A 15,684-nucleotide genomic window follows, 5' to 3' on the forward strand; every position below is an offset into this window, starting at 1 on the left:
GATATTCTATTCAGTAATGTTGTGACGAACCAGCCTGCCTCCATCTTAGGCTTAACAGCCATTTTATGGTAAGGACAAACTGGGCTTGTTCCCGTTTCTCGTGGATTGGGCTATGCCCCACCTGTAACCTGAACTACAAACGGTTCTGTACTTCATGTTCCAGGAAACCACACCCATGTCTTTCTTTCAAAGTTTTTTTTATAACCATCTTGCAACCCTATCTTTTTTTTTTTTTTTTGTTTTTTTTCGAGACAGGGTTTCTCTGTGGCTTTGGAGGCTGTCCTGGAACTCGCTTGGTAGTCCAGGCTGGTCTCGAACTCACAGAGATCCGCCTGCCTCTGCCTCCCGAGTGCTGGGATTAAAGGCGTGCGCCACCAACGCCCGGCCGCAACCCTATCTTTGTTTCAAAAGTTGTTATGACTACCTTGTTCTGGCCACCTTGTACCTTTCAGTCCTGTCTGCTCCAGGTCATTATGACTAACTTGCTATTCTGCCTTCTTATCCTGTAATCCCACATATTTTGCCCACCAAATCCCACATCTGGAAACCCCCTAGCCCTGAGCTGTAAAAACCTTGTCCCTTCTCACATTCAATGACTGGTCTCATGAACCCCGCTTAGGCGGAGGCAGCGGGTATACACAAATAAAAAGGCTTGCATTGATTATTTGCTTACTTTAATTAATTTGGCCACGATGACTTAGGGTGGTGATCTTTCTCCTCAAAATTGAGATTAACAGTTGACACCCAAAATTTCTAACCATTTCCTACACATATGTGTATCTCATATGTATATATTTTCATATGAAGCAGTTCCACTTTTTAAAATGTTACCATTTGCCAATGAAAATCCACAAGTTTTTTCCCATTTTGTCTTGTTTTGTTTTTAACACTGTTGGAAAGGCGCTACTGTGTAACAATCCAGAGACTACCTTTCCCGAGGTGCATGGGGCCAGCCAGGTGGGTGGGGAGAACCTCTGCTCTCTCAGTTCATCGCCAATGGTGTGAGCCTCAGGCACACAGGGAGATTAGGCCAGCGCCACATGGCAGGGGAAGGCGGGGCTTGCTAGAGGACCCACAGCAGACAGAGAAGGGAAGAGTGACAGAGTGGCTTCCCACACAGGAAGTAACAGAAGGAACCTGAGTGTTCCCGTGGGGAAGTCCTTGATTGTGTCTGACCACATGCTCTGGAGGTCGTGAGATGTAGCGTGGTGGATGTCTCTCTCTGGAATGGGCTTGATTAAATGCTGTCCCCCAGGGAAAGCAGGTCTGAGACGCTGAGCAACACAAACAAGATTACATGTCAGGACCTAGCACAGCTTCATGTTTCCTTGATCTCTGCCCAGGAGCAAGGCAAACATCGCAGACAATGACAGGGCTAAGGTCCTGAAGGCCCCACGAGGAAGCAAGCTAGGGATGTTGGCATCTACATGGGTGCATGAATATCCCAGACATCTGCCCACAACCACATGCTCCCATGCACATGTGCTCTCCGACAGTCTGTATTTTAAAAAGACAAGTACGAGTATCCAAAGTCAGGGTCTGGTCCTTCCTTTGCCCAGGCAAGATAAAGGCCAGATGTCTCCACAGTCCCTCAATTATATTACAGAAGGGTTTATTGTCACTGAGCGTGGCTGGGAGCTTGGGGCCATGGAGAGGCTGCATAGACTATCTCTAGGGGGAGCCCAACCAGCCTGGATTGGTGGCACTTCGGGCCCAAGATGCAGGGTGCAGTGTGTAGGGCGCAAAATAGAATCATGGTGTGAGGGTCAGGGACATTGCAGGTGTGACGGTGACCATTACTTACTATGCTTAAGAGACCAAAAAAGCAAAACGCCTCTAATATGTAAGCCCCTGGCTTGTACAGGCTGTACCCTGGCAGCCCACTTCCCCTCTGGCCCCAGAAGTTAAGGACTCTCCTTAAAGTGACGAATCTTGTAAACTTGCTGTTCTAGCGAGACAGTAAGGTTGCTATTTCTGCTTTTGAAATCAAACTTGCTTACTCTACTCAAAAGTTGACTAGGACAACTGTTAAAATAAGCCCCTGCCTACACGTAGGCAAACTCTATGTAACGTGGGTTTTGCCTTTATAAGCTCTGGGCTGATATGGCTAGGGGGGCATGTTTGGCGTGCTCTCAGGTGCAGACCTGGCACCAGCCATTCTGGGTGCCAACACCTAAAAGAAAAAGTCTCTTCTTATCGGAATTTATTCATGGGTTTTTGTGAACCTCTGAGCAACCCCAGACAGTAGGGCGTACGGTGCAGAATGTGTGAGCTACGGGGCAGGGTCCGGCCCTCTAGAAGGGGAACTCGCAGACGAAGTAGAGGCGCCGCTCACAGTCATGGTCCCACCAAGAACCGTCGTCTGAGGCCTGCGCCACGCAGTTCTCCAGGACGCCGCCATTGGGCTGATCCGGGCTGAGTGGATGTGATGCCGCGCTGGGACGGGCGCCGGGCTCCGGGCTGGGTGCTCGGTGCCAGGCGAAGAAGGACACGCGCTGGCCGTTCTCGAAAAGGTAGAGCCCTTCCGAACGCCTGTCGTTCACGCCCAGCCACACCGGCCAGTTGTAGGGGGCAAGCGCAGCTCGCAAGTACCGGCCCACCGCGTCCATTTGCTGGCGGTCCACCGGCTGCGCTAGGCTCCCGCCCCGCGCCTTGCACCGCGCCTGCGCTGCCGCCTGTGTCTCGAAGTCCCGCGAGAGCAGGAAGCACTTGTGGCCCAGTCGCAGGCCCTTCAGGCAGCCTGTGTGCATGGTGAGGCGGAGTCAGAACATTGGGATAGGAGGGGGCGGGGCCAGAGTTAGGCCTTTGCATGATCAATGAGGCGGAACCAAGGTTTCAGGGGGCGGGAGAGGGCGGGGCCTGTAGGGAAAGGGAGGAGCCAGAGCAATTGGGCGGCGTACTAGGGTAGAGGGCGGAGCCAGGTGGAGGAGGGTTAGAACTGCGATGACCAATGAGGTAGAGGTAGGCCTCCTGGAGGCGGGGCCAAAGCTCTGGCAGGGAGACCAATGAGGCAAAGCCAGGGATGAAGGAGACGGAGTCAAAGCTTTAGGGGCCGGAAGAGGGCGGAGTCAGAGTTAGAACAGCTGTGGCCAGGGAGGGCAAGACTGGGCTGTTGGGGGCGTGGCTAAAAGAAGACCGTCCCGGTGTGGTCGAAACTAATTAGGGGGAGCCAGAGCATTGAAGACAGAGAGGGCGTGGACAATGGGAGGGATTAGAACTTCAGTGACCAAGGAGGCCTGGCCAGGCTGTCAGGGGCAGAGCCAAAGCATTTGTGGTTATAAAAAGGTGGGGCCAGAGGGAGTCTTGTCAGAGCCGAGTCTAAAGGGGTGGAGCCAGGACCTCCGAGGGGGCGTGGCCAGTGGGTGGGCGGCACCAGACAGTGGGTGGGGCTTCCAGGGTGTGGCCCAGGTTGAAGCGAGGAGTGTCTCACCCACCTACAGTCCAGCTCGAGATGCGCCAACACATCCCAGCTCTGTGTGGACCCTCTGGCTTCCTGACACTCTTGGCCCCCAGGTCTTCAGACCTCCCTGAGTTGCTTCCTCCCACCCAGGCACTCTTGGTGCTGGGAAGACTCACCTTCCAAGCGGCCGTGCTCCTGCTCAGCGCGAACCTGTGCCTCCTTCAGGGCTTGCACTGAGTCGCCTGTGTCACTAGTAGCATCCCGCAGCTGTCGCAGTCCCTGGGTCAGCTGGACCACACGGGTGTCCAAAGCGTGCAGACGAATGTGCAATTGGTGTAGGCCTGCATCCAGGCCCGCCAAGCGGCCCACTGTGAAGGGACAGGATATGCATCTGGAGGCACAGTCAGGGACCCTAAGGACCAGGGAGGGCACGGCTCTCGGACTGCCAAAAATGGGATGAATGAGGTAATACGGGCTTGGGCCCTTGACAGGCACATCTGAGGACTCGGGGCTCCCCTGATGGGTCTGGCCTCCAGATGGGTCAGTGATGTGCAGACAGGGCACTCTGACTTCTGGGTACTCACAGATGTAAGTGATGGTGTCCTCTGGAGTGGGAGAAGGGCTGGGGACAGGGCTGGGCCTGGAAGTAGGTGCTGTGGCCGTTTCCTCTCCCTCTTCTTCTTGCTGCTCCTTGGTATCTTTATTTCCCACCCCAGTGGGCAGCCCCAGGACCTCCTGTAGATTCTGGGGTAGAGAACACACCTACCCTCTGGGCTCTTTCTATGAACGCATCGCCCCATCTAAGCCCACTGCTTGTCCTTGTCTCTACAAGCCTTCACCCCAAACCACAGCGCCCCTGCAGCACTCACCTTCAACATCAGCGACTCCCGCTGCCGCTCCTCTTCCAGGGCACCTCCCCAGCCTCCCGCCCACTCCCTCCCGGGACCCCGGGCTCCATGGCCAAAACCCAAAAGCTGAGGGACCACTAGGGCCCCCAAGAGCCAGGCTGCCTTCATTCAGCTGGGCTTCCCTGCACTCAAACCAGCAGAGGTCAGAATGTCCGGGGTGGGACCGGGTCTTGGGCTGCTGAGTGCCCGGTGCTGTACGCAGGTCTGCAGCCTCCTGGTCTCCACTCTGCCGGGCCTTCTCCTCTGCCTCCCCTCCTGATCTGGTTGTTTCCACTTTTGGTCCCCTCAGCTTTTTCAATGTGTCTCCCCGCCCCTCTTGGCTTCCAGGAGGCTCTGCCTCTGTGGCCGGAAACCTAACTTTCCAAGGACTAATCCTGCCTTGGGTCTCCCCACACCCACCCTTTGCTGCTTTCCAGACCGCTGCTTCTGCTCCCTTTTCCTCGATTTTGCAATTACCAGCATTTAGATGGACAGAAGAAAGATGGAGAAAGTTCTATAGGCATCCTTGATACGGGTAGGCCTCAGCCTTGGTCCATGAGCCTTCTCAGAACAAAGCAGGCCATGATGGATGCTGGCTTTTGGCTCTGTTTCCTTCTCCCCCTCCTGGCCATTCCTGAGGAGGGAACAGACTGCAGGGAAAGCTAAGGTTGTTATTATCCTGTGGCCACCACTGACCGCACAGTCTAATGAAGGGGACTCTTCTACCATCCTCAGGCTCCAGGCTCTCCCAATTGCCGCCCAGATGGTCTGTCCCGGCCCTCCCAGCCCTTCTGTATGCCTGCTTGTGGGAACATGTGTGAAGAGCATGCATGTGTATAGCTTGAAAGATGTACCTCCAGGATTATCCTGCAGGCCAGGCTCTGAGCGGGGTGATACTGGGGTGGGAGGTAGGGAGGGGGCCCAGTGGTTCCTCCATCAAGGAGGAGGAGGGACAGACACACAGAACAGGTATCTCCAGGAAGTGAACTAAGCAAGCCCTGGGCTCTGAGCAGAGAACATTCTGCAAGCTGCCTCATCCCAGCCTAGACCACTGCAGTAACCTCCCCCCTGCTTTCCCCCTCCTTCCTCTGAGCCCCTCCAATCTGGGCTGCTTGCCTGCCGCAGCCAGAGCAATCCTTCCAAACCATAAATCAGATCACATTACTCCCCACGCCCCTGCTTCCTCACCTTCCCATCAGAAGCCGGAGAGAAGCCAAACCTGGACCTCAGTCCTCAGTGCAGCCTGCATGGCTAAGGCCTGGGAGAGAACGGCTCTCTGCAGTCTCCCCATCTCCCCTCACCCTCCACCTCGGCTGTGTCCTCCCATCCTTTCCTCCTGAAGACTCTTCTCAGCTCTTTCTCACCACAGGAGCCTCAGCTCTGACCTCCATGTGAGTTGCTTTTCTAAAATGCCTCCTTTTTCTTCAAGGCATAATCCAACCAGTATGGTCTTGTTTATTTACATCTGTCTCTTGCAGACCAAGGCTTGGATTTTTGAGTAGCTCTGTATCCCCAAGTTGAAGCAGGGCTTCCTAGTATCTAGTAAGTGTTCAGTTAAGCTGCTTAATAAGGCCACTGTTCCTGGCAGAGTAGCAACAGCCTTGGCTAAAGGCTTCAAAGACAGACTTTTGTGCTTAGGTTGCACCTGAGTTCTCAAGGTGTCTGCCTGGGTAGAGGTGCTGAAGGCTGTGGGAGGATCCAATGCCAGGGAAGTGGAAGACTGTGCCATGCCCACTCCATGCCAGGACCATGAGTCCCACAGGGCTATTCCAGCTATAGTCCAGCAGGTCTTGCCAGTTCATGAGCCAGAGATCCAGGGGCCCAGGCTCTGCAGGGGAAAAGCAAGCAGCTCAGAGAGGCGACACGGCAGCCCTGTGTAGGTCATGGGGATGATGGCATCTAACCAAGGCTGCTGGCTCCGAGCAGGTGCCCGACATCTGCCTTCGACTGCTGAGAGCTCCATGAGGGGCCTTGGAAAGGAACACACCAGTTTTCAAGAAAGCCTGGTATGTGGAGGACAGAGTGACCTTGGGCAGCCTCTCAGATGCTCATTGTAGCACAGAGGTCCCTCACTAGAGGCTGGAGACCTCCATACAATGCATAACAGCCTTGTGAGCTACAGAGTGCTTCATAGCCACTCAGTGCTGGTGCCAACACCAACAGCTGTTCTCCATGGGCTCAGCTGCTCAGCACCTGGGTGGGTGCGCCAAGATGCTGCGCTCTCTGAGATGGCACCAACTCCAACTTATCCCAGGATGTTCCCAAGAGCCTGCAGCTGCAGAAGAACCCAGAAGCTACCTAGAACAGCCCTCTGGAGGTGCTGGTGTTCCCTAGTGACTCCGAGAATGCTGCTGGAGCTGGGGCAAAGTGGATGTCAGGACTCAAGAAGGCTGGGGGATGATGAATGAATCTGCCTCGCCTCTGTGAATGTACCAAGCGAGAGAGAGAGCGCTAACTACCTGCACACTTGTAGCTTTGTGTGCCCAAGTGTGTGAAATCAGAGGCAATGCGTGACGAGCGAGGATACACAAGCTCAGGCATGTTCTTTGGACCACTAGAGCAGGCCGGTGGAGACTAGGGAGACACATCCGTGACACCACCTCTTTATAGCTGGGTGACCTGGGGCAGGTTTCCTAGCTTCTCTGTGCTGGAGCAGGAAAGCAGTCCCTAAGCCTGACTTTTGTACTCATGGATAGCTGTGGAGGGGTGCTATGAACAGGGTGCGCAGTCTAACAGGTGTACACACCTGTGATGGACAGGAGGTGGGTGCGCTTGCTCAGACAGCACGCATGTCTGTCTGCCATGTGCTTCTGTGGGCAGATCTGAGCAGGCAACTGGAGTATGATGTGGGTAAATCTTGCAGGGTGCTGTCAGTATGCTGTGACAGTGGGGTGTGACATTGTGCATGAAGCCAGCCGGGAGTGTGTCTCTGGTCATGTGTACTGGGCAGGCATACCCTAAGGAGTAGGCAGCTGTGGGTATGCTTTGTTTATAGGGCAGGAGCAGCTGGAAGAAGGGGCATACGGCTATCTCTGGTATTCCATGTGTGGAGGGCTTATATGGGAAGGTGTGTGTGTGTGTATGTGTGTGTGTGTGTGTGTGTGTGTGTGTGTGTGTGTGTGTGCACATTTGGGAACACAGGGCAGGAATCCATAGCCCTCAGCATTCAATTTGGGAATAGACAGACTCCTTACAGATACAAATAGCACCCCACATGTGTAGAAAGAGTGGGAAGCACTCCGGGAAAGGGGCTCCTCTGGAAGGAGCAGGACCCCATTTGGAATACATGGGGATAAGCAGGGGTGGAATTTGGGTTTGGGGATGGGGCAGTGAAGATGAAGGATGGAGGAGGGCGAGGGGAGAGGGGCGGAGCCGCGTTTGGGAGGGGAGGATGGGCGAGGTTTGGGGGCGCGGGGAGGGGCGATATATCTCTGCGGGCTCCTGGAGGGAGGGGAGAGGGCGGAGGGAGGGGAGGGAGGGAGAGAGAGGAGAGCAAGAGAGAGAGAGACCGGGTGAGGGAGAGACTGCTAGTGCGAGAGAGCGAGCCGGGTGGCAGTGGAGGCGCCGAGCGGGAGCAGGCGGCGGCGGCGCGGCGGCCCCAGGCAGAGGAGGAGGAGGAGGCAGAGCCGGCGGGAGCCGCGGGGCCCGTAGCCCGGCCAGACCCCAGCCCCGGGGCGGGCAAGGAGGGGCGCGCGGGCGCGGCAGAAAGGGGGGCGCGCTGCGGATGGCCGGGCCCGGCCCGCGGGGGGGGTGAGGTCCGCGGTCCCCCCGCCCTCCCCCCAGCCCTCGCCCGCCCCCTCCCCGGCCCGCTCGCCCTCCGGGGCGGTGGGGCATGGCCTGAGGGTCCCCCGTGTACGGGGGGGTGGGGGGTGGGGGGAGGGGGAGGGGCCGCGGGCGCCGCCGACCGGGACTCAGCAGCCCCGCCAGGCAGGTAAGGGCACGGGACACCCTAGGGGGGTTCTGGGGTAGGGTGCAGCTGCGAGAGCTGGGGTTGCAGGAGAGGGCGGGGGCGCCCCGGATGTCCTTGGCCTGGCGCCGGCTCCAGCCTGGGTGTGCATTTAGGGTGTGTGTGGGGGAGAGTGCGGGTGTGGAAGGGAGCGTGGCCCTTACGGGTGACATCAAATTGGGTTGCGACCCAGTCCCGGGTGCCCCGTCCCAGATCGCATCCTTGCTGGGAGGGTGTGCCCCATCCCCCACGTGCTGCGCCCCCTAAGCCGCACTGGTCTCTTAAGCTCTTCGGGGCCACCGCTGGGTCTCGGTCCCCGCCTCCCAACCCTGTTCGGCCACTCCCCCGCCTCGCCCACCCTGGCGCACCTGGGCCCCTCCCCTAGGTCACCCTGGTTCCCAACCCCTTCAAGCCCAGGGTCTGGGCCAGAGCCTCCCACGCCGCCTAGACCCGCCGCCCCTTCCAGGCGACTCCAGTTCCTTCCCACTCGCGCCTCGCGTGCCCATCGCGCCTCCGGTCCCTTCTCCGCGGGTCGGCGCGCCCCCTCTGCTCCCGCCCCCAGTCCCAGCTCCCTCTCTGACCTGGGGCTGTCCCCTCATCAACCTTCCTGCCTCAGTTCCAGCTCCCGCCTTCCTCCACCTCCATTCATTCTCCCGGGGCCCGGCTCCTGGCCATGCCAGCCATCCCCTGTCCCCCCCGCAGCCTCGCAGGGCACCCCCTCTCTCCCCACCGCCACCCCCCCTTGCCGATTCCTCAGCCCGTCTCGGTACCAGCTGCGTGCCAGCTATTCTTAGCCGCCGAGCTTTTGATTCATGCCGCCCCGGCGGAGTGTGCCCGCTCCCTCCCTCGAGGCCGGAGGGGGAGGGGCCCGAGCTGTCCTGGGTGTTGGGGCAGTGGAGCCCGCGCTATGGGGGTCCGACCCTTGCTGACCTTACATCCCACCTGCCACCCCGTTCCTGTAGAGCTGGGGCTGCAGAGAGGATGTCAGCCGGAGTCAGCCGAGGGGGAGTGGCTGAGGTCACACTGCCAGACGGGAGGTGGTGTAGGGCAATCAGCGGACTGAGCTGGAGGCCGGGAGTCTCCTCACGAGCCCGGCGGGCGGGGCAATAAAGCCAGATACCTGGGGCGGGGCGGGGGGACTTCGGAGCTCGGTCCCCACGAGGGGGAGGGGTCCTCAGCCCGCAGTTAGACGCCCGCTCGCCTACAGTTCTTGGAACTCTCTTCCTTAAACATTTCGTCTTTCCTTCCCCAACCCTCCTCCCCCCAGCCCATCCCCACTCCCCCAAAGTCAGCAGTACCCTCCGCTGCTTCCCATCTCCATGGCAACGGTGCAGGAGCCGGGCCTGGTGTGGGGTGGGAGGGACCAGACCAGACATTCTGCTTTCCGGTTCTAGAGTGGGGAGTGGGGGGTGGTGAACAGGAGAGGAGAGGACAGCATTTGGAAAGGAAGCACCCCTCAGTAGGCCACCTTGAGAGGGAGGGACGCCCCTTCGCACCCCCTGGCCCCCCCGCATCGCTGCAGTTCACTTCTTAGTCTCCTCCCCAGCCTCCCCACCCGATCAAGTTCTCCTCGGTGGAGCCACCAGTGCCAACCCACCCACCCTGCTGTGCCGGTCCTGAAACACACTCACAGGTCACCCGCAGCTGCCCACCCCCACCCAGGCCACCGCAGCTTGTCACCTGGACGGCCCAGCCGGGACCAGCCTCCCTATCCTCCCACACATCCTCTTGGCATGCCCCAGTAACCTTCCTAGGTCCCTTGGGCACGGCTCCGGGGAACTTCTCTTTTCTGTACCTTTGTGTCCCTCGATCCCCTCCAGGGACAGCTCATTCCCCAGCAGCAGCCCTCCAAACATGTGGTCAGCCACACTTCAGTGAAGTCACCGGCTCTCGGGCACCTCCTGCTGCCCCAGGCTCAAAACTCACACCTCCACGTCTTTACTAGAAAAGTCATTCTCAGCCTCCCTGGGGTGAAGAGGCCAGGCTCTGGCCAGGAGGGCATGGTGTCCGGGTGGATTGGTCCACCTGTCTGTCCTCAGCTAATTTTAGCTTCATTTTCTATGGCTTGACAAAGTGGGCCAGTAGCTCCCGCGGTGATTCTGATTCTGTGATTTCTGGGACACACTGGGTCAGCTGCAAAGTGGAGCGCAGGGGGGTGGGGGTTGCAAGTGGGGCCAAGGACAGGGAGGAGAAGGGTGCCAGGAGGGCTGAAGAGGTGGAGTGAGCCTGTCTGCGCAGAGGTCTGAGGGTGTGCCTGCTCTCCCTCGCCTGTCTGCGCAGAGGTCTGAGGGTGTGCCTGCTCTCCCTCGCCTCCAAGGCGGAGGGAACAGACTGCCTCTGTGTCTGTCACTGAATGGTACTGGTAGCTTCTGAGTGGCTCTATGCTGAGGGTCACCCTTGCCTTGCCCAGCCGCCTGTGATGCTGCTGTCCCCCGTCGCCCCGTGGCCCCACGATGACCCACAGCCCCGCGACAAGCGAGGACGAGGAACGCCACAGTGCCAGCGAGTGTCCCGAGGGGGGCTCGGAATCCGACAGCTCCCCAGACGGGCCAGGGAGAGGCCCCCAGGGGACTCGGGGCCGGGGCAGCGGAGCACCTGGTAACCTGGCCTCTACCCGAGGCCTCCAGGGACGCTCCATGTCTGTCCCAGACGACGCCCACTTCAGCATGATGGTTTTCAGGATTGGCATCCCTGACTTGCACCAGACGGTGAGTGGCTACTCACGGTCAGCTGACAGACACATTGACCAAGGTTATTTCTTTACCCCTACTCGCAGCTCTGGCCCACTCTACCCCTTTTCCAACCTACCCTCAACCCTCAGAACCTTGACCCAACCTGGCCATCCTATCTCCCACCAGAAATGCCTGCGCTTCAACCCTGATGCCACCATCTGGACAGCCAAACAGCAAGTACTCTGTGCCCTGAGTGAGAGCCTACAGGATGTGCTTAACTACGGACTGTTCCAACCGGCCACCTCAGGCCGGGATGCCAACTTCCTGGAAGAGGAGAGACTGCTGAGAGAGTACCCTCAGTCCTTTGAGAAGGGGGTGCCCTACCTGGAGGTGAGGTCACAGAACTCTTAACAGAAGTCATGCCCTGAACACAATCACTCTGGCTCCAAGAGAGCCCCAGCGGGCTCTTCATGATGTCCCGAGAACTCACAGGATCCTGAGTCCAAATCACCAGCTGAGTTGCCTCAGATGGCATTCCTTCCCTTCCTTATGCCATCAGCTGGGACAGGAATCCCAATTACAGTAGTCATTCTAGAACATTCCATGGGTGGGTTACACTTGCAAGGTAGGGGTTATAATGCAACAGACCTTGACGATCTATACTCTTGGAAAGGTCACCTACCTGGGGCCATTTCCGTGCTAGCCCTGAACTCACCTGGGAGGAAGGGAGGAGTATCAGACATCATTCCCCAACAAAGAGTCTAATTACAAGTCTGTCTCTTCACATCCACTCCTGGTCTCAGTTCCGCTACAAGACCCGAGTCTATAAACAGACCAACCTGGATGAGAAACAGCTGGCCAAATTGCACACAAAGGTGAGACTGCCCTGTGTGGGTTTCCCTGGGTGTGCCCCCCGCACCCCAGCACCTGTCCGCCCCTCCTTTTCCAGTCTTTTCCCCCATCAACCCTCAGTCACCAAGTCCTCCGTCTGAATCCTGTTGGAGGCACCTGTTTATCTCCATCACACCCTCCCACCTCCCTCTATGTCCTCTCCTGCCCGGACCAATGCCATCTGTGCCTGGCGTGTGCATTTGTAAGGGTGTGGGGCAGTAGAGTGAGGGGATGGGTGCACGTGTGGAGGCCAGAGGACAATTCTGGGGGAGTCCGTTTTCTTTTTCCATCATGAGGGCCCTGGGAATGGAACTCGGGTGGTCAGGCCTGGTGGCAGGCACCTCTGCCTGATGAGCCATGTCACTGGCCTCACCTTATTTTTAATACAGTCTTTTACTGGTCTGAGGCTCACCATGCACTAGCTGACCGGGAAGCCCCAGGGACGTGCCTGTCTCCACTTCCCCAGTGCTGGGATTACAAGTGCACACCATCACCCCTGGCTTTCTTATGTGGGCTCTAGGGGAACAAACTCAGGGTCTCACGCTTGCGGGACGAGCTCTTTACTCCTAGCCCTTCAGCCCACTCTTTTAACTCTACCTTTCTGCTCAGAAGCACTTCGGGCCCTTTCTTACCCCGCCTCAGTCCGCCTCCTGCTAGGGAGTATTTCATAGACACCACAGTTCCCAGCCCTGTGGCCTGTATCTCCATCAAGCACAGACTCTGCCTTGTCTGGCCAGCCACACTTATTCTGTTGGGTTCTTTCCCTCCAGACCTTGGGTCATGTCTCCCCTGTGTCTGCCCTGGTCCCCTAGGAGCTGGGAGGAAGTTAGGAGGCTGATGTGGCCAGAGGGAAACAATTCTTGCCATTCAGTGGAAAGAGACTCCCCTCCTCCCGGCCTCCCAAAGCTTCTCTGCACCTCTCCCCTCCCTCCACGCCTTCCCCTCACTGCCTGAGCCGTTCACAGGGGCCATGTGCGCCTCCTTACATGCGACAGGTGTGAATTGAGTCACACTGCAAAAAGCGTGCAAAAATCCCACTGCATCTTTTTTTAAAGATTTATTTTATTTTTAATTATGTATGTGTCTGTGTGTGGGTATGCGCATGTGAATGCAGGTACCCAAGGAAGCTACAAACACCAGATCCCCTTGGACCTGGAGCTACCTGCCATTGGTTGGTGCTGGGAACTGAACTCCAGTCCTCTGTAAGAGCAGCAAGTGCTCGGAATAGCTAAGGCATTTCTCTAGCTCCCACGTTATCTCTTTAAAATTGCATTTTTTTTTGGTTTTTTTGGTTTTTACGAGACAGGGTTTCTCTGTATTGTTTTGGAGGCTATCGGTCCAGCCCGGCCTCAAACTCACAGAGATCCGCCTGCCTCTGCCTCCCGAGTGCTGGGATTAAAGGCGTGCGCCACCACCGCCCGGCTGCATTTTTTATGTCTTACTGTGTGCGGCTGGTGGTGGGGTGGAGATGGCATGATCATGTTATGGCTCACACGTGGAGGTCGGAGGATAATTTCTAGAGCTTGGTTTTCTCCTCCCATGCATGTTCTGGGGATCAAATTCAGGTTGGCAGGCTTGGTTGAAAGCACCTTTACCACACAGCCATCTTGCCACCCCCAAACCTTAATATTTTAATTATTTTCTTGTGGATTGTGCATTGAAACAGTAGCATTCCAGATATATTCCTCCAAGAGCATGTGCCATCAGCATGGATCTCAACGCTGTTCAAAGTTTCATTTTGTCTTAGTTAGGGCTTAATTGCTATGATTAGACAACATGACCACAGCAGCTCTTATAAAGGAACATGTTTAACTGGGGCTGCCTTACAGTTTCGGGGTTTATTCCGTTATCATCATGGTGGAAACATGGCAGCACACAGGCAGACATGGTGCTGGAGAGGCAGCTGTGAATTCTACATCCTGATTGTCAGGCAGCAGGAAGAGACGGTGAGCCACTGGGCCTGGCTTGAGCTTCTGAAACCTCAAAGCCAGCCCCCAGTGACACGCTTCCTCCAATAAAGCCACACCTCCTACAACAGTGCCATTCCCAGGGAGCCTAGAGGAGCCATTTTCATTCAAACTATCATGCCCTTCTATCTTAGACTATTACTTTTAAGACAGGGTCTCACTGTGTAGCCCAGGAAGGCCTAGAACTCATCCTCCTCCTGTCTTTGTCCCTGATGACTGGCATGGCCCACCACACCAGACTTCCTTTTAGCCTTGGGAAGGAGCTGGCCATGCACCCACCAGGCGATGCTATCTCTGATTGCTGCTTTTTTCACTGCCCCCCCCCCGTCCCCCTGATTCCCCTGTTCTCTCTTTGTACATGGTTCAGACGGGGTTGAAGAAGTTCCTGGAATATGTGCAGCTCGGGACGTCTGACAAGGTGGCGAGGCTGCTGGACAAGGGGCTGGACCCCAATTACCATGACTCAGATTCAGGAGGTAGGAGGATGCACGGGTCATTGGGGTAAAGAGCAGGGTTGGGTAGAGAGGCCAGGGACACCTCCTCAACCCCAGAGGGTGGGGCTGAGGGACAAAGGTGGTTGAGCTAGGAGACCAGGGGTGGTGTCTAAGAGGCGGGGGCCTGGAGTCCTGCCTCTGAAGGTCTTCTCTTGCCCTTCAGAGACACCTTTGACCCTGGCGGCCCAGACTGAAGGTTCAGTAGAGGTGATTCGAACGCTGTGCCTGGGTGGGGCTCACATAGACTTCAGGGCCCGGGATGGCATGACAGCGCTCCACAAGGCTGCGTGTGCTCGGCACTGCCTGGCACTGACGGTGAGGCTGCTATAACCCAGATGGCGGGGCCCTTTCTCCTTTCCCTTTATTTCTCCAACCCTACTTCCTTTATTTCTGTTCAAAAGAATCCCTCGTCAGCCAGGACTGATGTACACGCCCGCAATCCTTGCGCTCAGGATTCAAGTCTGAACTGGGTTACATGAGACCCAATCTCACTGCCCTCCAACCCAATAGTACCTCTGCCCCCCAAAATCTGTTTCTGCACACTGATAATACAATAGTTTCTGTTGTCAGTCCTCCAGGTGCCCCCAGCTTAGTCTACAAGCTGGTTGTGGCTCAGCCCAGGTAGATCCACTAAAGCTTCCTCCATGGGCACTCAGAACGCCCCCCTTTCCTCTGCCTCCCTAAAGTACCTACTCTTAAAGGCCTTAGAACACTGGAAGTGAATTCCTGTTACTCAGGGAGACCATCTCCATGCACACCCTGGATTTGCCCCTTCATTCATCCTTCCTAGTCCAGCCCTTCACCTTGCAACACATTCGTTCTCACAGCCAGATCCAGCCTCTTCTTCTCATACCTAAGACACAAAACCAACCTCCCCAAAACCAGGTGTGTAGGCACAAGCCCGATCTCAGCACCTGGAAGCCAGAGGAAGGAGCTGAGGAGTGTAAGGTCAGTCTTGACTACATAGTGAGTTTGAGGCTAGCCTGGGCATCATGGGACTCTCAACAAAGAAACAAAGTGTACTTTCCAAAAACACATAAGCCCTATGTGCCCACAAAATGAATAGAACAAACCCTGTGTGAGCACACACACACACACACACACACACACACACACACGCTCACACACACACACGCTCACACACACACTCACATGCATGCACACGCTCACATGCACGCACACATGCTTGCGCATATGCATGTACACACACAGGTGCTTGTGTATGTAGCCCATGAGCTGGCCTAGCATGTACAAATGTTGTCGTCAGAGGACAACCTTAGCTATCAGTCCTCAGGAACGAGCCACCATATTTCTCCAGATGAGGCTTTCACTGGTACATAGGACTCCCTAAATTGACTAGTCTGATTGGCCAGTGAGCCCCAGGAATTCACCTGTCTCTGCCTTTCCACTGTGCAACTGTACAACAC

The 15,684-nt window shown here is 56.7% G+C and overlaps 2 protein-coding genes across 9 annotated transcripts in view; one reads left to right on the forward strand and one right to left on the reverse strand.

Annotated features, from left to right (window-relative positions):
* Window positions 1-2,188: 2,188 nt before the first annotated feature.
* Window positions 2,189-10,338, reverse strand: Clec11a (C-type lectin domain containing 11A). 8 transcript variants are annotated; one of them, XM_040736190.1, is made up of 5 exons: window positions 10,029-10,338; window positions 4,708-6,115; window positions 3,985-4,144; window positions 3,577-3,768; window positions 2,189-2,740 (listed from the first exon to the last, which is right to left on the reverse strand). In XM_040736190.1, the coding sequence occupies exons 2-5, from the start codon at window positions 4,768-4,770 to the stop codon at window positions 2,295-2,297; spliced, it is 861 nt and encodes a 286-aa protein (XP_040592124.1). In that variant the 5' UTR covers window positions 4,771-6,115; window positions 10,029-10,338; the 3' UTR covers window positions 2,189-2,294. The 8 variants fall into 8 exon arrangements, with proteins under 8 accessions (XP_040592124.1, XP_040592126.1, XP_040592125.1 ...); XM_040736192.1 differs by lacking the exon at window positions 10,029-10,338 and adding an exon at window positions 9,164-9,298; XM_040736191.1 differs by lacking the exon at window positions 10,029-10,338 and adding an exon at window positions 8,815-8,935.
* Window positions 10,339-10,459: 121 nt separating this feature from the next.
* Window positions 10,460-15,684, forward strand: part of Shank1 (SH3 and multiple ankyrin repeat domains 1) — a 46,722-nt gene continuing 41,497 nt past the window's right edge. The window contains 5 exon segments of the mRNA XM_040736194.1: window positions 10,460-10,941; window positions 11,092-11,295; window positions 11,709-11,780; window positions 14,131-14,239; window positions 14,421-14,572. Coding sequence (XP_040592128.1) covers window positions 10,687-10,941; window positions 11,092-11,295; window positions 11,709-11,780; window positions 14,131-14,239; window positions 14,421-14,572 — 792 coding nt within the window. The 5' untranslated portion in view covers window positions 10,460-10,686.

Source organism: Mesocricetus auratus, unplaced genomic scaffold, assembly GCF_017639785.1.
Source record: "Mesocricetus auratus isolate SY011 unplaced genomic scaffold, BCM_Maur_2.0 Super-Scaffold_100054, whole genome shotgun sequence".
Taxonomy (NCBI): Eukaryota; Metazoa; Chordata; class Mammalia; order Rodentia; family Cricetidae; genus Mesocricetus; species Mesocricetus auratus.